This window comes from Sminthopsis crassicaudata, chromosome 1 (genome assembly GCF_048593235.1).
Source record: "Sminthopsis crassicaudata isolate SCR6 chromosome 1, ASM4859323v1, whole genome shotgun sequence".
In the NCBI taxonomy this organism is placed as follows: Eukaryota; Metazoa; Chordata; class Mammalia; order Dasyuromorphia; family Dasyuridae; genus Sminthopsis; species Sminthopsis crassicaudata.
In genome coordinates, this window is record NC_133617.1 from 436,198,833 (window position 1) to 436,223,213 (window position 24,381).

The 24,381-nt window shown below is 33.7% G+C and overlaps 1 protein-coding gene across 4 annotated transcripts in view; it reads right to left on the minus strand.

Moving 5' to 3' along the window:
• Nucleotides 1–24,381, minus strand: part of SNX29 (sorting nexin 29) — a 653,362-nt gene that overhangs the window by 602,810 nt on the left and 26,171 nt on the right. For all 4 annotated transcript variants that reach the window (XM_074280586.1, XM_074280587.1, XM_074280588.1 and 1 more), the window contains exons 3-4: nt 23,611–23,663; nt 1,935–2,059 (exon numbers count right to left, since the gene is read on the minus strand). In XM_074280586.1, the coding sequence (XP_074136687.1) occupies nt 1,935–2,059; nt 23,611–23,663 (178 nt within the window). The remainder of the gene's footprint in view (nt 1–1,934; nt 2,060–23,610; nt 23,664–24,381) is intronic.

Consider the following 24,381-nt stretch of genomic DNA (forward strand, 5'->3'; position numbering starts at 1 on the left):
CCATAGAATATATGCTATTCTCTGAGGAACTAGTTGGGTTTTTTTGCTAGGAAAAAAAAAAAAAGTCATCAAGGCACATACCTAAGAATACTCCTAATTAGAGGAGGCAAAAGAAAGGAAAAAATAAGAAAAAGGAAAGAAATGAGAAACAAGTGTTTAGAAATCTCTCTAAACTTTCAATTCAGTTTAAAGTGAATTAAGCATTTACAATATGGAGAACACTTGGAGGACTACAAAAATAAATAAGCACTGTCACTATTCTCATAAAAAATTACTATCAAATAGAGGAAAATGGCAGTAATACAAATAACAGTAAAAAATAGAAAAAAATAAGTATGTAAGAGAAGCACAGTGCCATGCCAAGTATAAGGAATAAAAAATCATTTCTAACTATTATGAGAAAATCATAGAAAACTTCATAGAGAATGTGATAAATGGGCTGGACATTAAAGGGTAATTTAATTTTAATTTAATTGAAGGATTATAAATTAGCAGAAAAATCCAAAGACATTATAAGGTTAAGAAATAGTATGTACTAAGCAGCCCAGGACATGTATAGGTAGTCCACTTTCACTATAGTGTAAAGAAAGTGGTAATGATTTAACAAAAACTTGTTCAGATGAGGTGGTAAAAGTTTGTAAATGATCCTGACTATGGCCAAGGAGGCTGGACTTTATCAAATTCAATTCAACTCAACAAACATTTCTGAAATATTTACTGTGCATAAGGTGCTGAAGATAAAAAAGACAAAAAAGAAATCACTCCTGCCTTCAAGGAACTTACATTCTCCAGATGTTATTAGGTAAGCTCTGGAGAGTCATTAATTTCTAAAACTGAGAAATCAGTCAACAAGCATCTATTAAGCCCTTACCATGTGCCAAGTTCTATGATAGATAAGCAATAGTGACACAGTGCCTAATCTCAAGAACTCTGAATTCTGTCAAAATAAAAAGGTAATCTCTGTGTTTCAGTGAAGAGTAGCCAAAATAGAAGAAAAATAAAACTACAATAAGAAGAGGCAGAATCTAAAAAAAAAAAAACATATAGCAGAAAGAATATGACCTGGGAGCCAGAAATCCTGGGTTCTAATAAAAGTTCTGCCATGAACTGGCTTTATGACCTTGGACTGGACATTTTCTTTCTCTGGGCATCAGCAACCTGATCTATAAACTGAGAGTTGGATTCAATAATCTCCCAGGCTTCTTCCAGCCTGATGCTAAATATTTAAAAGTCTGGGTATAAACTCTCAACAGAAATTGGTCACAATGAGCTCTCATTTCCATTATGAAATGATGGCAATCATAAAACACTTTAATTAATAACAACACAAATATTACCATGATGCTGAGAAAGATTCCAAAATCTTGAACTATATTGGGAAGCACAGACATGACCTGAAATACAAAATACTTTTAAACCATAGCTTCTTCCCTAGAACTGATGTAATTATAAATGACAATTTCAAAGTAAATACAGTCAAAATAAGTTATACAGACTGGAGTATGGCACACATGGATGATCTTCTTTAGCAACAGAAATTTAAAATATAGCACACAAAAACAACTGCAAACTGGGGCCTTAGTTTTTAAAAGACAAAATTATGAAATATGTTGTTCACATGCATAATATTAAAGCAAAGAAAAAATTTCCCTGCCAACTGCCACGCCACATTTATGAAATAAATACGTTTTAAAACAATATCCTACTGCAGGATCCTGGATTGTTCAGAACCTAATGTGGCTTTGAGAATTCTGCATCAAGAATAGAGATGAATGAAAACATTCATTTAGCACTGAATTATTTGCTGAAGTTAAAAAATAAAGTCTTGAGATTCAAGTTATTCTCTTTCTCACACCCTTCCATGTACCAAATACCTAGACAATTGTAAGATAGGAATAAAATGTCAAACCTCTGCTCAAAAGTGCAGTCAGTACCTGTCTCTGTCTTGCTAGAGAATCCTGCTGCTTGTTTGATTGCTGCCGCAGTTAATGCTAATCCACGACTCCTCTTCAAGCCATGCTGTAACACAGATTCAAACTGGGCACACAGACAAGTCACTCTGCAACAGAATAAATGATTAATCAAACCATCATGTGAAAAGAATAACAAATATAATGAGAAGAGAATAACAAACACATCAGCAGCAACATCCTGATGCACTTGTTTCAGACACTAGGCAGGAAAGCATAACATTAAGGTAGACATGGGCACTAGCACACTAAAGGAAACACTTGGTAATTTGCTTCTGTGGGACACATCAGAAACAACTTTTTTATGTTAATTTTATTTAATACATGGAAGCACCAGAAAGTTTAACCATATTCATTGTACTTATTAAAATTCAGTAACAATTCATATAATAAGGGAAATGAAATTTGTACAAGCAGGAAGAGAAGAAAAAGCCAATTTAGAAACAAATTAGTTCATGTGGGAGTGTTAATCATTTCTTATTCACGAGTTACAAATTTGGCCTTAATTCACTTCACACTTTTGCAGTAACAAGATTATATTTTCACAGATTGGATTTACAATGTTCTCAACAATGCACAGATTCAAGACAATTCCAATAGATCTAGGAGGAAAAATGCCATCAATATCCAGAGAGAAAACTATGAAGACTGAATATGGATTGAACTTCTTTGTTTATTATTTTTTTCTCATGGGTTTTTTTTTTCCCCCTTTTGGTCTGATTTTTCTTGCACAACATAAAAAAATATGGAAATATGTTTAAAAGGATTGCACATGTTTAACCTATATCAGATTGCTTGCTGTCTTGGAGAGAAAGAAAATTTTCAAACCGAAGTCTTACAGAAATGAATGTTGAAAACTATCTTTACATGTATTTGGAAAAATAAAACACTAAACTGAGGGGAAAAAAACAACAATGTACCAAGTTAGAGATTATATGGAACTTTATGCCACGTTCCATCCACTGACATACAAGAGAACTTCCAAATTCTTGTTCCTTGCTCTGTTAGGCAAATGATTGATGTTTTGCCATAGATTCAGTTTTATAAATTAATGCCAGGATTAGTAAAAATCCTCAACTAAAAATAGTTGGTAACCAGGATACAAAACTAACTAGAATAATGATGAATGATAATGGTATGGCATTGTAATGTCCGGGCTAGCTTTCTGGAGGACCTTGGGATCAGACTTGGTCTCAGCAGAATAAGAATATTCATGAGAATAGTCAGGAATAAAGTCCAAAATCTTTATTGTCTCCTTCAGTCTTCCAGTCTGAACCAGTCTCCCCCATAGTGCAGGAAACAGGAGAGCCACCACTAGGCTGATCAAAGATAGAATGTCTGTGGCTGACTTTGTCCTCCTACATCAATTGTAGAACTATTACATCATCATACTAAGCATATGTAAACTAGATAACCATAGTCTCATCAATTCTACTGAGTAAACATCTTGTTTCAAGTACACTTCTTTCAAGTATACTTTTCCAAAGTTCTCTAGCTCTCTTTTACATGGCATATTAGGAAAAGGCCCTGGACTCAGAATCTGGAAAATCTAAATTCAAATCCTGCTTCACAAAGTAGGTTACTTTGAGCAAATCACTTAAACTTTCTGGATATCGATTTCTTCATCTGTAAAAAGAAAGTTGGGCTATAATGCCTTCAAGCTCTCTTCTAGCTCTAAATTTATGACCCTGTGATAGTATTAACAAAATGAACTGAAAAAACATAAAAATCACATTTTTCCACAAATTCTTTCAATTCTTGCTGATCACCAATTCAAAGAATCATAAATTGAGAGCTGAAAGATCGTGAAGTCCAACTTTCTCATTTTTCAGATGAGACAATGGAAATCCAGAGCTTTGTTTAAGATCATATATTTGGTAAGTCTGAGGGGGTCAAGAATTCCATGCTTGTTGATAGAGGGGCTAAGTCCACCACTTGGCACAAACAACCTAATTTCCTTTCTTATTCCACTTCTCCTTATATACTTGGCTCCAGCTATGGAAAATAAACCTACGTATCCCTGATGGAGAAGAGTCCATTTCATTTTCCCCTCTATCAAGGCAAAAGGAGAAGAAGGAAGTAATAGAGCTTGGAGTCGGAAGACCATGGTTCAAATCAGCCCTCGATAACTTATAAACTATGTGACTCTGGGCAACTGACTTAGCCTCTGTCTGTCTCCATTTCCTCATCTGTTAAATGGAGATAATAAGAGTATCTTACCTCCCAAGCTTGTTATGAGGATAAAAGGACATGACATCTTTAAGGTGCTATTTGTCAAGTGCTATACAAAAGCTAGCCATGTTTATGCTGGGTCCTAAACTACATCTTCTCTAAACTCTTTTCTGTGTATCACTGTATATCATATTCAGTTACTCAGATCTATATTTAAATCATTGGAAACCATGAGCTATATGGCTTCAGAGTTGTCTACTCAAATCATCTCACACAAACACTGAAATTCCTCTAAAAGGAACTCAAAAATTTTTTGACAATTTCAGATAAGTTTAATGAAATAAAAATTTCTGGGTCTATGTTTCAAGAAAACAGAAAAGGAGAAAGAGTATATAAACTGGGACAAACTCAGCCAGAGAAACTTCAAGACAGACTCTCCTGCCTCCTGTACTTTGAGAGAAAAGATTTAATTCTGGTGGCTCTCCTGCATTCCTCCTCTGAAACCAAGATTCATTCCTGAGGGTCTCCAGAAAGCTAACCAGAATCTTACATTGATTAATCTAATATCAACAAAAGATTGATCAGAAGGATGAGATACTAAAAGCAGACCAGTGAAAATCGCAGTGCAAAAGCCTCAGCAAAAAGCAATGAAAGCCTGAATGGGAATGGTGGGAGTGGGAATGGGGAAAAGATGAAAGCAAAATTTTAAGGTATATTGTTGCTTCAAATCCAAGCAATTGTCATATTTATAAAGTAGTTGCAGATGTTAACAGCTATAACTTGCTACTGAAGCTAGCTAGAAAGCCAGATGAGATCATGGCTCATGACCATGGTAGGTTAGCAAATAAACACTGTCCTGGAGACATCACTTTGGGAGAACTAAAAACTAATAGGTACTGAAGCTGAATTGCCCCTGGAATCCCAAAATAACCCAATACTCAATAACCCAAAAAAGCAACAGGAGTAGCTCAAATATTCCCCATAGAAGTACACTAAAGCCTAGTCTAGATATCATATTTTAAGAAACTGTCAATTAGACCAGAGTGCAAAGTAAAAACAGAAGAGTTGACCCACCAATTAAAATTTAAGACAACACTAAACACAGAAACAGAGGCAATCTGTACACAGTAGATTTAAACTTAAAATAAAAGTTCTAAAAGGAGTACTTATCTTTAAAAAAAAAAATGGAAAGAGAAGGGAAAAAATATATGGGGGTAAGGGAAAGCAGAAAAGAAGATTAAGAAAAATTCTTACATATTTGGGATATATAAACGGAAATCTATACAAACAATAAGAAAGGGGAATAATGACTAATATTTAAACTTCACTCACTCTCATCTTAACTGGTCAAAGGAGGACCTCCTCCCCACATACACATATAACGACAAAGAACTGGGAAATTAGGATATATCACAATAGATTATAAGCTCCCTGAAGGCAAAGATATATCTTGCATGCTTGGCATCTAATACGTGTGTAATAAATGCTTATGGAGGGGGGGGAAGATGATGAAGGAAATGATTTAAAAGAAAGCTAGTAAGAGTTGTATAAACTGACAGACTAAAATGAAGAGAAAAATTTATGCAATGACAATACTCTAAGGACAAACAACTTTGAAACACACAGAAACGCTGATCAACATACTACCAGAATGCCAGAGGACTCGTGATGAAACATGCTACCTACCTTCTAACAGAAACATGAAAAACTCCGTGCAGTATGAAACATATTTTAGATATAGCTAATACAGAAACTTGTTTTGCTTAACTAAACATGTTTGTAACAGGGTTCTATTTTGTATTTATTTTTTCTTTTTCAACTTGAAATGGGAATAGGTGAGGAGGGGGAAAAGGTAGATTTTTTTCTTATAAATGTATTTTAATTTAAAATTTAAAACTACATTAAAATTAAATTAGATTAAAATAACTTTTGAACTGTTTTAAACTTTCTTATATGTCTTATCTCATCTTCTTGCAAAGAAAAAACTTCACATTCCATTAAGACAAAAGACACAAAATATACCTATTCATTAATACCAATCGTAGGAAGCTTAAAAATTGTGTAAGCCAACTTTAGTCCTAAATTCCAAAAGCTCAGATGAACATTCAAATCATTTAAACAAAAATGTGGATTGGTTTGTTGATCCATAGCTGAAAAACTTGTTATAATTTGCTGTCTAGTTGAATAAATAGGACTAAAAACGAGTAGGGTAAATTTATAAAAATATGAGTCATTCTTCAATTGATAAATAGTTAAAGGATATGAACAGGCAATTTTCAGAAGAAATAAAAACAATCTAAAGTCATAAAAAATTGCTGCAAGTCACTATTGATTAGAGAAATATATATTAAAACAATTCTGAGGTACAATCTGATGATACCCATCAAATTGGCTAATATGACAGAAAAGAAAAATGACAAATGTTGGAAAGAATGTAGAAAAACTGAGACATTAATACGCTGTTAGCAGACTTGTAAATTGATCCAACCTTTCTGAAAAACAATTTGGAACTCTGTCAAAAGGGTTCTATTAAACTGAGCATACAAAACTTCTGAAACCCAACAATACCATTCACTAAGTGTATTACAAACCATTAGTAAGCGTATTCCAACAAGAGCAATATAAATGGAAAATATGTACAAATGTGTACCAATATATACAAAAATATTTATAATACCTCCTTTTGTAGTGGCAAAGGATAAGACATTTAAGGGATGTCCAACAGTTGGTGATTAACTAAACAAGTTGTGGTATATGATTGTAATGGAAAGACGAGCAGGATGGTTTCAGAAAAATCTGGGAGGTTCTATGTGAACTGATGCAAAGTGAAGTGAACCAAGATAACAGTGTACCCAGGAACAGCAATATTATAACTACAAATATATCAACGAACATAACAGTTCCAAAGGGCTTGAGATTGAAACACCATACACCTGAAGGAAAATTGAAGCATATTTTTTTTACTTTATTTTTCTTGGAGTTTTTTGATCTGTGTTTTGTGAGCTTTTTGTTCACACTTTTTTTTTGTCCTATTACCCTCATAATTAGTAGTTTTTAAGTCTGACATTTGTTTTCAAGTTTTTAATAATCATTTCTCTAGGTTGAAACTGTTCACAAACTTATTATCTCTACAATGATTAATGACAACCAGCTTATTTTGAGGACTCAGCAAATATTTGTTTTAATGAGCCCTATCCTGTATGGCTAGGTCTACTTAATCTGCCATGTTAATCTATACTAAGATTACAAGGAATGTTATACTTTCTATAGCAATTGTTAAAAAGCAAACACTGTTTTAGCAAAAAGTTAAGAAAAGAACTGTTTTCCCAAGTTGTAACCAGATAACCTAATTTAACTTTGTAGGGTCATATCAAAAGGATCATTTAACATAGCATGGCTTTCAGCAGGCGTATTTGAGAAAAGCAAGTACATAAGTTAAATACGATATAAAAATGGGTCAGATTTTCCTTACTCAAGTAATTCTATAATCATCTGATACTCTCATAAGAATGATTACTCTTGCAAGAGTCAATTGAGTCACACTATATCACAAAAGGAGAGCTTTGTGCATTTTTAAAAACATTACTATACCACAGATTTTACAAGAGGTTTGTTTGAAATAAGTTACTCCATAAAGTCTTGGATTAATTATTTAATTCTTAAGAGTTAGAAGATAAAGCTAGCTTAATCTTCAGATTAAATATAGAATTTTTAAAGACTATAGTAAGTGTTATTTTCTTTATCACATTAATTGACTATGAGAAATTTTGGGAATTTAAAACTAAAAGTGTAAAAGAAGAGACATACCTAAAGGAACTCTTTGTATACCAATAATATCTCTTGCAACAATCTTCCTACACTGTGCACACAATGGACAAGGAAATTGACAGAATTCTTCCAACAGAAATTAGGATGATCAATCTGAGGCACATCCAGGAGATAGAGATGGAGTAAAGTAAATGGAAAGTGGAGAAAGGTACACAATATGGTTTAAAAAAAAAAAGAAAAGAAAAGAAAAGAGAAACCTATCAATAAATGAAATGCTTATAATTTTATATTTTTACAACAATGACTCAAGTGGCAACATGGAGCTATATCATTCTAACAGCAAAAGTATACATTAGTGTTGGTAGTGGTGTACATAGGGACAAGGCAATTATATTAACCTACTCCTAAGAAATACGACTACTGTTTTCCTACAAATTGGTCAATTATATTATAAACTCTCCATAGATTTTTCCTATAAAGGTTCCCCCAAAAAGAAAATTACTTATTTAATAAATTAAAAAATAATCAAAAAATATAAGCCATAAAATTATTTACAAATTAAAGTGCTACAAACTATGAGTAAAAATGATTTGTCCCAGTTGGAAGTTGGGGGAAGATAGGAATGAATATTATTAAAGTATACAAAATTCTAATAGAGATGACAGTTATAAAATTCCTTTTGATGTCCCCTTGCCTTGAAGCATAGTCCAACATGTGAATTCTTTGCTAAGGAAAAAAATAAAAACCATATGATTAATATCTAGAGACATTTAGAAGGAGGAATAGAAATGCCTCAGGAAACCATTACATTACTTAAGTTCCAAAGTGAATACATATGACATGTCTCAACTGCACTAAGATACTTTTTCCACAGGAGATAAAAAGAAACAAATAACAGCAACTTTGGGGGAGAGGATAGTGGGTCAATGAGGATGAAGAAACTAAGTGAATCTCACCTATAAAGTTCAAAAAAGTCTTCCATTTCAAAAAATCAAAAAAGTTTACACCAAAACTTACACTTAATACACCATATTGCATGGTGAATTTCCTTAAATTTAATTCAATATCATATTTGCACATGATATTAATTTTTATAGAGGACATGCTTTTTCCTCAGCTAAGCAACTCTAAAATTCTAACAAATGTATCTTTCAAAAAAAAAACATATTTGTAACATGCCCTCCTAGCAATTACAATTACTAACTAGTCTGTCCTAGGCCCCACAGAGTACCTTTGACCATTGACCTTTGCAGTGTCAACTTTATCCAGCTCACCTCCTCTGAAGCCTTCAAAGGTCTCTGGCCACGATTTCTTGAATAGTAATTTAATAACCAATAACACGCTCAAGAACAGCCATGTGTAAACTTAAAAGCCTTTATTATACCTACTCACATAATGCCCTGACTTAACATATGGTGCTATTTATAAAGTAAGGATTTCTGTCAAAAAGTCACAATGATGGTTTTTCTTACTGAAGGTTCTGAACTATTTAGAGGATGTCCATATCCTGCTATAATACTCAAGGGATATTAGAAAGTCTCTATAAGTCCCTTTTTTGCAGCAGCCAAAATCTGACTGACAAACCAGGGAATCATTTTCACTAAAAATTAGCAAACATTTTTCTTCTTGGGGAAAGAAAATAAATAAAGCTAGGAAAAGGTACCAGTGAAAACAGAATCTGAAGTAATTCTACCAAACAATGGAGCCACATCAATGTCGACCACTTTTTCCCAAGGACACTTCCAAGAACATAAACTTGAAATAAATAAATAAATAAACCCTGTGATTTCCTTTGATATAAACATCTCTTTAAGGGTTTAATTGAATGACCCGCTATATATGGTGACACAACTGAAAATGAAAAAAAAAAAAAAAAAGTAAATGTTAGCAAAACTATTTGGATAATGAAATAAGCATTTCTTAGTTCTTATCACTTTATCAACTTTCTAAACAACATTATGCTAGGAACTAAAAGGAATGTAAAGAATGACAATTACTCTCTACCCTCATGGAGCTGACTCTCCAAGTAAAGAAGCTTAGTAAAGGAAATAAGATATATATAAACAAAAATAGAATGTAGAATGTAATTATGGATAATAAAGGCACATGCAAAGCACCTTGAAAGCACAAAGGATGGAGGAATTTTGTGTAAAAATAAAAGCTTTGAATTAGTACTTTCAATAGGCAGAAGCAGGAACAAGGACATTTCAAATGAGAGGAATGCTGAACAAAGCTGCACAAAGTAATAAATGTTAGACATAGATAAGAAATCCACAGAATATATTTAATTCAATATATGTCTACATTGTGCAACTCTAGTAAGATTACAAAGAGGAAATAAAACATAATCCCCACTCACAAGTAGCTTATAATTTTATGAGAGATATCTTTAAGAAAAGGAAGAAAAATGAGTGAGACAAATGGCTTAAATATATTGAGTAGGATTTAGATGTGGGAGAAGGTACAAAGATAAAAGTCATAATAAAAGAACTGACAAATACAAGTTTGTATAGAATAATTTTATATATATACATGAACACATATATGTACATGGAGATACATACATACACACATCTATTCATGACTAATAGTAGCTATCTCTAAGACAGAGGAGGAGGAAGAGAAAGAAAAAAGAGAATTTTACATGATAATTTTCTTATATATTTGAAAAAAATAGCAAAATGTGCATTAGTAGATTGATAACTTCATGTACAATTATCCTTTTAATGTACTGTTATGAAAAATATTTATTTTATTCCATTAATTAAAAATAAAATAAATTAAAAGAAAAAAAGAGAAGATATCTTATTTTTAAGATTTCAACAGGGAATGACTGGAAAATGGTAGCATTAATTGACATTGAGAAAGTCAAGGAAGATAAAAAAAGTGACAAATTCAGTTTGGGACAAAATAATTGTAAAAGTTTGAATTTTTCAGTGCTTTAAAGTTTTAAAATATTAATATTAATACTTGTGCTATAAGTCAGATAACAAATATCTCCCTTTTATAGATGAGCAAACAGAGGTTTACAGAAACAATAATTTGTACAAAGTCACCCAGTAATAAGAAATAGGATAAGTTTTGACCCTGATCTCATTAATATAAACTGAGTTCTCTTTATACTACACCATGCTGTTATACATTCAGTTGGATTAGACCAAAAGGACTTGGAAATGTGACTCTGGGCCTCAGGAGGCAGGTATATTTAATAAAAAATAAAAAGAAATAAATAAAAAAATAAAAAAAAGATTTGGGTTTCATCCTCATAATATCAAAGATTAAGGCTGTGAGAGTAAATGAGAAGACAAAGAGAGACTAGAAAAAAAGAGGATTAAGAACAAAGGTCTACTATAAACTCATTCATGACCTTTTGACCCATCCCAGAGATAAGCACTTCTTTTTGTGGTAGCAAAGAATTAGAAATTGAGGGGATACCTACCAACTGGGAATGGATAAACAAGTTGTAGTATGGGATAATGATGGAATACTACTGGGCCATAAGAAGCAATGAGCAGAGTGTTTCAGAAAAACCTGGGAAGTCTTCATTTGAAATGATGCAAATTCAAGGAAGCAGAACCAGAGTTACATAACAGCAATACTGTACTAATGATCAACTGTGAAAGACCTAGTTACTCTGACCAAGCCAAAACTATTCCAAAGTACCAACTATGCAAAATGCTACTCACCTCCAAGAGAGCACAGATGAACTCTACAGATTTAAGCTTATTTTTTTTCACTTTCTTCATTTTTCTTGGTTTGTGTGTTTTTTAATGGCAATACAGCTAATATAGAATTATGTTTTGCATGTCTTTACATGTATAATTAAGTGCATCATATTATTTGTCTGAGGGAAGGACAGGAAGGAGGTAGAGAACATAACATTCAAAATTTTAAAAGATTAAAGTTTGGGGCAGCTAGGTGGCGCAGTGGATAGAGCACCAGCCTTGAATTCAGGAGGACCTGAGTTCAAATCTGGTCTCAGACACTTAACACTTCCTAGCTGTGTGACCCTGGGCAAGTCACTTAACCCCAGAAAAAGAGGGGGGGGGGGGAGAAATTAAAGTTTTTTTTAAAATTTAATTGGGAAATATTTAAGAATTTTTTTTTAATTTAAAGAGATATAAAATTTTCCCTAACAACTGCTTTGGCTACATTCCATACAATTTGGTATATTGTCTCATTATTATCATTCTCTTGGATAAAATGATTGTTTCTATGATTTGTTGTTTCATTCATTCATTTTTTAGAATTAGATTGTTTAAAATTTCCAATTGCTTTTCAGTCTATCATACCTTGGCTCTTTAATTAATGTAATTTTTATTGTATCATGATATGAAAAGGATGCATTTAATATTTCTGCCTTTCTGCATTTGATTGTGAGGTTTTTATGCCCTAAAATTGGTTGATTTTTGTATAGATGCTATGTATCCCTGAGAAATGGTATATTTCTTTCTATCCCCATTCAAATTTCTCCAGAATTCTATCATATCTAAGTTATCTAAGATTCTATTAACCTCCCTAATTTCTGTGTTTATTTTGTGTTTAGATTTATCGAATTATGAGAAGGGAAGATTGAGATCCCACATTAGTATAGTTTTTCTGTAGATTGCTTCTTATTAACTGGCTTAACTTCTCTAAGAATGTGGATGCTGTACCATTTGGGAAACGTATGTTTAGTATTAATATTACTTTATTATCTATGGTACCCTTTACTAAGATGCAGTTTCCTTCCTTATCTCTTTTAATTAAATCTGGTTTTGTTCTTCCTTTTTCTGAGATCAGAACTGATACCCCAGATTTTTTTTTGCTTCAGCTGAAGCCAAAATAGATTCTCTTCCAGACTTTTACCTTTAATCTGTTTCAAATGTGTTTCTTGTGAACACAGAGTAGGATTCTAGTTTTTAATCCACTCTGCTATCTGCTTCCTTTTTTAGGGGAAACTTCATCCCAATCACATTAGCAGTTATTTAACTTGTCATATTTCTCTCCATCCTATTTTCTCCCCTATATATACTTTCTATTCTCTTTCCACCCCATCCCTCCTTAGTAGTGTTTGTTTCAGACCAACTCCTCACTCAGTCTGCCCTCCCTATCACCCCTCTTCCCTTTTCTTATTATTTCTCCAAGTGTTTCTACCCTCCCTTCTAGTTAGCCCCTTCCTTTTCTTTCTCTTATACTTAATAGATTATGTTATTGCTTTTTTGAGCCAAAACTGATGAGATTAAGATCATAGTATAGTTTTGCTGTCTATTGCCTGCCAAATTTCTTCTATGACAAAAATGTGGTAATGATATCTAAACTAATCTAGCAGAGAAAGAACATTATAGACCAATCTTGCTAATGAATATTGATGCAAATTTTTTAAATAAAATATTAACAGAGTACAACTTATCAGCAGAATAATACAATGCAAACTCATGGGACTTATGCCAAGAATGCAAGATTTGCTCAATATCTGGAAAATTATTGGCATAATTGACCATAACAAAACTAACAGAAATCATATAATTTCAATAGATATTAAAAAAGGTTTTATAAAATATAGCACCCATTCCTATTAAAAAACACTAGAGAACATAAAAATAAATGAAGTTTTCCTTAAAATAAGTATCATCTATTGGAAACCAAGAGCAAGCATTATTTGTAATAAGGAGAAATTATCAGCATTCCCAATAAGCAGGGGTGAATCAAGGATGCCCTCTATCACCACAATTATTCGATATTATACTAGAAATGTTGGCTCTAACAATAAAGAAAAGAGAAAGAAATAGAAGAACCCAGAATAGGCAATGAGGAAACAAAATAATCATTCTTTGCAGATGATATGATGGCACGTTTAGAGAACTCTAAAAAAATCAATCAAAAACTACTCACGATGATTTTTAGAGAGGCCTAGAGAGCCTTACATGAACTGATGCAAAGTGAAATGAGCAGAACCAGGAGATCATTATACACAGCAACATCAATATTATATGACAATCAATTCTAATGAATGTGACTTGTCCCAACAAAAAGATGATTGATGCCAGTTCTGATGAATTTGTGATGAAGAGAGCCATCTACACGCAGAGAGAGGGCTTTGGGAACGGAATGTGAAGCACAACATAACATTCTCACTTTTTTTGATGTTGTTCCCTTGCATTTTCTTTTCTTTTCTTTTTTTTTTTAATTTTTTTTAATAATAGTTTTTATTTACCAGATATATGCATGGGTAATTTTACAACATTGACAACTGCCAAACCTTTTGTTCTAATTTTTCCCTTCTTCCCCCCCCCCAGATGGCAGGTTGACCAACACATGCCAATATGTTAAAGTATAAATTAAATACAATATATGTGTACATGTCCAAACAGTTGCTTTTGCATTTTATTTTCTTCCTCATTTTCTTTCCTTTTTGATCTGATTTTTCTTGTGCACAAGAGAATTTGTATAAATATGTTTACACATATTGGATTTAATATTTTAATATGTATAACATATATCAGATTGCTTGCCATCTAGGGGAAGAGGTAGGGAGAAGGAGGGAAAAATCTGAAACACAAGGCAATGCAACATCAATGCTGAAAAATTATCCGTGCATATGTTTTGAAAATGAAAAGTTTTTAAAAAAGAAAGAAAGAAAAGAAATCCATACTATCAATATTAATATGGGAAAAGAGTCAGTAAATTTATATGTTGCTAAGGAAGCCTAGCAGCAAGAGATAAAAAGAGAAATTCCATTTAAAATAAATGTAGACAAAATAAAATATTTAGGTGTCTATCTGCCAAGACAAACCCAAGAGCTATGTGAACACAATTACATTGTGTTCACTTTTCATACAAATAAAGTCAGACCTAAACAAACATACTAATCAAACTGCCAAAAAAATTATTTTACAGAGCTAGAAAACAAAATAACAAAACTCACCTGGAAAAACAAAAGGGCAAGAATAGCAAGGGAAATAACAAAAAAAATGAAAGGATGATGGCCTAGCAGTATCAGACCTAAAATTCTATTGTAAAGCAACAGTCATCAAAACCATATGGTAATAGCCAAGAAATACAGTGGTAGATCAGTGGAATTTGTTAGATACACATAACATAATAACCAATGACTATAAATATCTACTGTTTAATAATCCCAAAACCTCCAGCTTCTCGGATAAGAACTCACTATTTGACCAAAAAGAAATTGCTAGAAACACTGAAAAATAATATGTTATTAGACCTACATCTCACACCCCATATCAAAATAAGGTCAAAATGGATATATAATTTAGGCATAAAGGGTGATACTATAAGCAAATTAGGAGAGTAAGGGCTAGTTTACCTATGAGATTTTTGGAGAAGGGAGGAATTGGTGGCCAAAGGAGAACATTATGAAATGTAAAATGGACAACTTGGATTATATTAAATTAAAAAGTTTTTATATATATAGCCAAGATTAAAAGGGAAGCAGAAAGCTGGGGGAGGAGGAAGGATTTATAGCCATATAGTATTTATAGATCTCATTTCTTTTTTTTCCCATAATTTTTTTTCATTAATTTTTTTTATTTTCAAAACATATGAATGGATAAATTTTCAACATTGATCCTTACAAAACCTTGTGTTCCAAATTTTCCCCTCCTTCCTCCCACCCCCTCCCTAGATGGCAAATAATCCAATAGATATTAGACATGTTAAAATATATGTTAAATCCAATATATGTATACATATTTATACAATTATCTTTCTGCACAAGAAAAATCAGATCAAAAAGGGAAAAACATGAGAAAGAAAACAAAATGTGATCAAACAATAACAAAAAGAGTAAAAATGCTATGTTGTGATCCACAATCAGTTCCCACAGTCCTCTCTCTGGGGTAGATGGCTCTCTTTACAAGATCATTGGAACTTTACAGGCCTCATTTCTAAAATATATGGAGAAAACAAGCTATCCCCCCATTGATAGATGATCAAAGTATATGAAAAGACAATTTTCAGATGCAGAAATTAAGAACACCTATAGTGATGAAAAAATGCTATTGATTAGAGAAATGCAAATTCAAAAAAAAAAAAAAAAAAAAAGAGGCCTAAAGAATTTAGAACAGGAGGGCAGAGGCAAGATGGCAGAGAGCAGACAGGTCTTTGTCTGAACTCTTCCTGGCTTCCCTCAGATCAACACCAGATCAAGTCTCTGAATGGGTTTTGAAGCAACAGATACCACAAATATTTAGAGTATAACAAATTTCCAGCAGAAGATATTTTGGAAGAACTTCACACAAGATCTGTTTCCATTGGGCAGAAGGGTGTTACAACCTCACAAAGGCACAATGAATTTCAAGGAGACTCAAGGCAAAGAAGCTTTCATGACAGGGTATGTAGTAGGAGTCTTAGCTACTCTCTCCTGGATCAGAAGCTAATGAATCATTAGACTAGCTGTGAGGCATCCAACACAACTATAGAAGACGAATAGTAGCCCTTTAACCCCAGTATAACCCCAGCATGTGTAGGACTTGATCATACCCACCCAGCATGAGAAAGAAGCCAGCCACACAGAGTAAAGCCCCTGCTAGCTTTATAAGAATGGAACAATCTCCTCTTTGCCTTAAGAGCAAACCTCAACCTTTAAAAATAACCAAGAGTTCTGTCGAGACATAGCTTTTACAGAGACAGGGAAGAACAGACTTCAAATCCTGAGGACACTAAAGCCTCAAAGGGTGATGTAAATTGGTCTTCATCTTATAAGGCTCTTAAAAGAATTCAAAAAGAGAGAAGAAAAATGAGGAAAGGAAATGAGAGCTTTGGGAAAGGAAACATAGAAATTGTCTGAAGAAAATCACTCATTAGAAAATTGTTAGGTTCTAACTAGGTGGAAGCCCAAGAATCTCATTCTAAATAAGATCAAGCTGCTTGAGCTTTACATTTACAATTTGGAATAACAAGAGAGGAAGCTAGGAACATAGTAAAAAGCTGTACAGCTTGCCTTCCTTTCCATGCTCCTACACTCCCTCCAGGGAAGAATCCTCATGGTTTGAAACCCAATGAAATCTGGCAAATGGATGTAACCCATTATAAATCTTTTGGTCATCTGTCTTTTATCCACATGGTAGTAGATACCTTTTCAGGATTCACTTTTGCAGTGCCAATAGCAAAAGAGACAGCCCAAGTGGTCACTGAATTCCTTATCCAAGCATTTGCACTTATGGGTGTGCCACAAGCAATAAAAACAGATAATGGACTTGCATATACTTCTAAACATTTTGCACACCTTTGTGCACAGTATAAGATTTTACACACTACTGGCATACCTTTTAATCCTCAAGGTCAGGCAATAGTAGAGAGAAGAAACAGAGACATTAAGACACTCCTCCAAAAACAAAAGAAAGGGGGAGCCACAGGTAACCCTAGAGAACTTCTAAATTTAGTTCTCTATACCATTAATTTTTTAAATTTTTGACAAAGACGCACTGGCTCCGGCAGACAGGTTTTATAACCCACCAGAAGGGCAGTGTCTAGTACAAGCAACTCCACTACCTTTAGATAATCGCCAGGTGATGTGGAGAGTCCTAAAAAGTGGTGAATGGAAAGGACCAGATAGGTTAACTGCTTGGGGAAGAGAGTTTGCTTGTATTTCTTCAGATGGAGAAGGAATCAGATGGGTGCCAATGAGTCGTATTTGCCTTGTCCATCAGAGAGAGACAGAAAAAGAAAGACCTCAAAACAAAGGAGAAGATCTAAGAAACATCTGACACTGAAAGAGCATGGCTGATAAGGAGACTGTTAAAGAACTTTAAAACCAGCAGGAATCATTGGATTTCCTAACACAAGATGAGACTATTGCAGGACTTTAAAACTTGCAAGAATTATTGGATTTCTGGCATATGAACTAATAGACAATGAACTTATGGACATGTATAAATTCTCAATTTATGATTATTTGATCATGTTATTTGTTACATCACTTCTAGCATGTGTTATGTTACTATGTATTTATGTAATTTATATAATTATGTGAACTACCTCCCATATTGATGGATTTATGTATACCTGTTTCAAGGGCATGACCACACTATGTTCTAAATCATAAGAAAGAGGGAGATATTAGGTTCTAACTAGGTGGTAAGTCAGTACTTAACAATTCTCTAGCTTAAAATTCACCCCTTTAGTTCAAACCTTTAATAAAGTTTACACCTTTGAAGAAATACTTTAAAGGAGCTTGCTCATTGGTTGTAAGTATTTCCCATAAGCCCCTGGAGTACCCACAAGCCCATTCTCTGGGAGGATAAAAGGAGAAGTTACAATCTGGAAGAGGGATTCTGGTGAAGGTCAAGGAGAAGACTTCCCACATTCTTGGAGGCAGAGTCTGATTCCCACACTCTAGGAGATTCTGAGTCAAGATTTTATTCTCACATCTACCCTCGTTCTGGCTGGAGGCTCCTGAAGCCTCCCAAGAAACTTGCTCACAGAGGAAAAGATTATACAGAAAAGAAGCCTCCTCCCAGAGAAGGATTACAATTGAGAGACAACATGGAAAAAAAAATAACTCCTTGAAAATAGAATTAGTGGAATGAAAAAAAAATCCAATAAACAAAACAAATCTTTTAAAAGTTTAATTGGTCAAATGCAAAAGGAAATAAAAAAGCTAACTGAAGAAAATAACTCATTAAAAATTAGAATAAAACAAATGACTCAATGAGACATCAAGAATCAAACTAAACCAAAAAAAAAAAAAAAATGAAAAAATAGGTTATTAAAAAAAAACAAAAAAAAAAAAACTTATCTTCCTGAGTTAAACTCTGGACTTAATACATTTAAAGCTATGGGCAAGTCATTTAATCCTATTTGCCTTAGTTTCTTTTAAATGCGCCAAAGAAGGAAATGGCAAATCACTCCAGTATCTCTGCCAAGAAAATTCCACATAGAGTCAGAGTCAGACACAACTCAAAAACAACTGAACAACAACAGAAGAAAATAAGGATCAAAATCACTGGTAGAGGTCCATGTAGTCCTCTGAGACAGGAGGGTCATAATAGAAAATAAGCAAAGATTTAGATGAACTGAAACTCTATCGCTTTGTAGCTGTGTGACCCTGGATCACCTAATAAATCACTTAGTTAGACTTGGATAGAGATTAACTCCTGCCTCCAAATTAGAATCTGTTTGACTAAACTTCCCTGAGTTTTGGATTTATCACTAGCAAAATGGGTATAATGCTAAATCTAATACCATATTTTAAAATGCCTTTTAAAAACATCCAAATGCTATATAAATGTAACCTATTTATATCTTTTCTTTTTCTTATACTATGCTTAACACAGAATGGGTACTTAATAAAATGTTCAGGGGGCAGCTAGGTGGCGCAGTGGATAGAGCACCAGCCTTGAATTCAGGAGGACCCGAGTTCAAATCTGGTCTCAGACACTTAACACTTCCTAGTTGTGTGACCCTGGGCAAGTCACTTAACCTCAGCCTAAAAAAAAAAAAAAAAATGTTCATCAACATTCACTGAAAATGTAAATATCTTGGTCAAGTTAGTAAAGTCTCCAGACTCAGTTTCTCCATGTATAAAATGAGGGACTGGATTGATGGCCTTTAAAGTTTCCATTCAGCTCTAAATCCATGATCCTAAGAACCGAGTAAACAGAAGCAAGAAAACAACATATACAATGGAAATGGAAATGACAACAGAGCAACGGAAACGGATTATTGTGAAATTATAGTAACCAAGTTTAGTTCTAAAAAAGAGATATGAGAAAGCATTAGTTGTCCCTAGCTTTGCAGAGGGGATAGAATGGGTGTGGAGTACTTCACATAATGCCAATTTTTTTTTTAAAATATGTTAGTTAGTTTTGCTGAACTATTTTTTTTTTTTATCTTCTTTGTCATAGGGTTAACTTTTTGGGAGGGGAAAGAAAGGACATGTATTGGATATGTAGAGGATGTTAAAACAAAAACTGTCAAAAAATCTTATGAAAATGAAGTGTCTCATTCTCAGAGGAAGAAATTGAAACTATATCCACTCACATGAAAGAGTGTTCCAAATCACTATTGATCAGAGAAATGCAAATTAAGACAACTCTGAGATACCACTACACACCTGTCAGATTGACTAAGATGACAGGAACAAATAATGATGAATGTTGGAGGGGATGTGGGGAAACTGGGACACTGATACATTGTTGGTGAAGTTGCGAAAGAATCCAGCCATTCTGGAGAGCAATTTGGAACTATGCCCAAAAAGTTATCAAACTGTGCATACCCTTTGACCCAGCAGTGCTACTACTGGGCTTATATCCCAAAGAAATACTAAAGAGCGGAAAGAGACATATATGTGCCAAAATGTTTGTGGCAGCTCTTTTTGTAGTAGCTAGAAACTGGAAGATGAATGGATATCCATCATTTGGAGAATGGTTGGGTAAATTATGGTATATGAAGGTTATGGAATATTATTGCTCTGTAAGAAATGACCAGCAGGAGGAATACAGAGAGGCCTGGAGAGACTTAAATCAACTGATGCTGAGTGAAATGAGCAGAACCAGAAGATCACTGTACACTTCAACAACAATACTGTATGAGGATGTATTCTGATGGAAGTGGAAATCTTCAACATAAAGAAAAGCCAATTCACTTCCAATTGATCAATGATGGACAGAGGTAGCTACACCCAGAGAAGAAACACTGGGAAGTGAATGTAAATTGTTAGCACTAATATCTGTCTGCCCAGGTTGCATGTACCTTTGGAATCTAATGTTTATTGTGCAACAAGAAAATGATATTCACACACATGTATTGTATCTAGACTATATTGTAACACATGTAAAATGTATGGGATTGCCTGTCATCGGGGGGAGGGAATAGAGGGAGGAGGGGATAATTTGGAAAAATGAATACAAGGGATAATATTATAAAAAATATATATATAATAAAAAATTATTAAGTTAAAAAAAAAAAAAAAAGAAAAAAAGAAAATGAAGTGTCTCCAAAAAAAAAAAAAAAAGAAAGAAAGAAGCAAAGGAACATTCATAAAACAGGAACAGAGAGATGCCAGTTTATCAGTAATTAAAAAGACACATATGGACATACAGTGGCCTGATGAACTACTAAATAAAGTAGCAAACTTTTCTACAAAGTAAGCGGAATAACATCAGGGATTAAAGATGATAACAATAATCTACTCTAAAGAAAAGCTACCAAAAAGAATGTAGTCACTTTGGGCTTTTTGTACAAACTGTGTATTCAATTCAATTCACCTGAACAAGCATTTAATATGTACCTAACAATGAAATGAATAATAGGTAACAGTCATATAAAGCTTTACAAATTTCAAAGCACTTTCCACATATAATGTCTTATGTGTCTCACAATCATCTTGTGGAAGTAGGTGCTGTTATTATCCATTTTGAACAGATGAAGAAATGGGTTATAAGTGGTGACTTATTCAAGCCATTCTTCAATTGATAAATGGTCAAAGGATATGAACAGACAATTTTGAAATGAAGAAATTGAACCTATTTGTAGCCTGCTCCAAATCACTATTGATCAGAGTAATGCAAATCAAGACAACTCTGAGATACCACTACACACTTGTCAGATTGGCTAAGATGACAGGAAAATATAATGACGAATGATGGAGGGGATGTGGGAAACTGGAACACTGATGCATTGTTGGTGGAACTGTGAACGGATCCAACCATTCTGTAGAGCAGTTTGGAACTATGCTCAAAAAGTTATCAAACTGCGTATTCTTTGATCCAGCAGTGTCACTACTGGGCTTATATCCCAAAGAGATCTATAAAGAAGGAAAGGGACCCATGTGTGTAAAAATATTTGTGGCAGCCCTTTTTGTAGTGGCAAGAAATTGGAAACTGAGTGGGTGCCCATCAATTGGAGAATGGCTAAATAAATTATAGTATATGAATGCTAAGGAATATTATTGTTCTGTAAGAAATGACCGACAGGATGATTTCAGAAAGGCCTGGAGAAACTTACATGAACTGATGCTAAGTGAAATGAGCAGAACCAGGAGATCATTATACATGGCAACAAGAAGATTATATGATGATCAATTTTGACTGACATGGTTCTCTTCAACATTGAGATGATTCAAACCAGTTCCACTTGTGCAGTGATGAAGAGAACCATCTACACCCAGAGAGAAAACCATGGGAACAGAGGGTGGAACACAGCACAGCATTCTCATTCTCTCTGTTATTATTTGCTTACATCTTTTTTTTCTCAGTTTTAACTTTTCTTCCTTCTTGATCTGATTTTTCTTTTGCAACCGGATGGCTGTGTGAATATGTACACACATGTTGGACCGCATGTATTTAGGCATATTTGACATGTATTGGACTGTTTGCAGGGTTGGGGAGGGGATGAGGGGAAGAAGGGGAAAATTTGCAGCAGGGGATTAAGCAAGGGTTAATGTTGGAAAAGTTATCCCTGTATATGCTTTGTGAATAAAAAGTTTTAATAAAAATAAATAAATCAATAAAAATAAGTGACTTATTCAAGATTACACAGCTAGTAAAAAACTAAGAAAGGATTCCAACTCAGATCTTTCTGATTCCAAGGCCAATGCTTCATTTATGATGTGCCAGATACTGTGCTAAGTGCCAGATATACCAAAAAAAAAAAAAAATAATAAATAAATCCCTAAACCATTCCTGCCCTTAAGCAGCTTACCCTCTACAGGAAGCAACTAACATGTACATAAAAGAGGCACAAGAGGCACAGATAGAAGAAGTTAAGAAGCCCAGAACTGGAATCCTGCCTCAGATACTCTGAGGCTAGGCAGGTCACTTAACTTCTCACAAACTCAGTTTCTTCATCTATAATATGAGATTGTATTGAGGGTTAAAAGAGATAAAATGTGTAAAATGATTTGCAAACCTTTAAGCTTCAGATAAATGTGAGCTATTAAAATACAAAGTAAATGCAAAAATCATTGCAGCTAGAGTCAATATGACTAAATCAGTTTTCTTAAATCATATATGTGAAAGCTTAATCTAAAAAAACCTTTACAAAAGTTTGTTTTCATGCTCTTTTATCTCTAATAACTTCATTTATATGAAAAATACCTTTTATTTATGCTGCTAAACTGATTTTCCCAAAGTTCTCTTTTCTAATAAGGAAAAAAATTTTTTGAAATTAGAAAAATCTAATTTAAAAGTTAATACCAAGTTGCAGTCAAGAAAAGGGGACAAATATGTAAAATCTACCTCCAAGATCTATTGAGAACAAAGTAACTTCTCACAAATATGTTCACATCAACCAGAAGCACAGAAAAGCATTAGCAATAAGTAGTATTTCAAAATAGTAAAATCACCTACAAAAGGAAGTCATCTCTTGGTCTTTAACTTATGGTCTTAAGGAGTTGCCTAGACTACCAAAACGTTAAATGACTTACCCAAGGCCACACACAGTATGTGTGTGAGAGAGAGAGAAAAAAGAGAAAAAAAGAGAGAGAGAGAGAGAGAGAGAGAGAGAGAGAGAGAGAGAGAGAAAGAGAGAGAGAGAGAGAGAGAGAGAGAGAGAAGGAGTGGGGCAGAACTCCAACCTAATTCTTCATTGCTTTAAGCATTATTTGAAATTTCAAATAAATGATAAATTATATAAGATACAGTAAATAAACCAAATCTGATTATAACACCTGTTAGCTTTCAGGTAAGAAGCATTTCAACTTCTCTTTATAATTTCAAAATTGGCTTACAATAGTTTTTTTAAAGAAATCTTTTACCTGCTATCAGAATCTGACGCTATTTCCTTTCTTCCTCCAAAGCGGATTTGGCACTGCACCAAAAAAAAAAGTCATTAATAGTTGAGAATGGGATATTTTAAATCAATCCATCATTAAAATTTAATAAGTACATATTATGTGCTGGAAATTATACTAAGCTAATATAAAGAAAGACAAAAGGCAGTCCCTGCTCTCAAAGAACTCACAGTCTAATGGAGGAGAAAACATAAAAACAACTGTGGACAACAAGTTCTGAGGGGGAAATGAAAAGAGGCCATAGGAAGGACAAATTCAAGATGCTGAGTCAAAATCTTGCTGTACTTTGACTATTATCACAGGACTAAAAAGTCAACAAACAAACTGGCCCTCCAATTATTTTTTTAAAAAGTAAGGAAAAGGGGCAGCTAGGTGGCGCAGTGGATAGAGCACCAGCCTTGAATTCAGGAGGACCCGAGTTCAAATTTGGTCTCAGACACTTAACACTTCCTAGCTGTGTGACCCTGGCCTGGAAAAGTCACTTAAACCCAGCCTTAAAAAAAAAAAAAAAAAAAAAAAAAAAAAAAAAAAGTAAGGAAAAGTAAGTTCATGTTTAAAAAAGAACAAGGGAAACACTTATCAACAATTTATTGTCAAAGGGTTACTTGAAAATTATGAAAAAACTGGATAATGAACCTTGTAGATCTCTATAACCATAAAGGCTGTCTACTATTAAGGGCTGAGTCAGTGGAAGAAAACCTACCTACACACACCAACAAAAGGAGAATTCCTTGA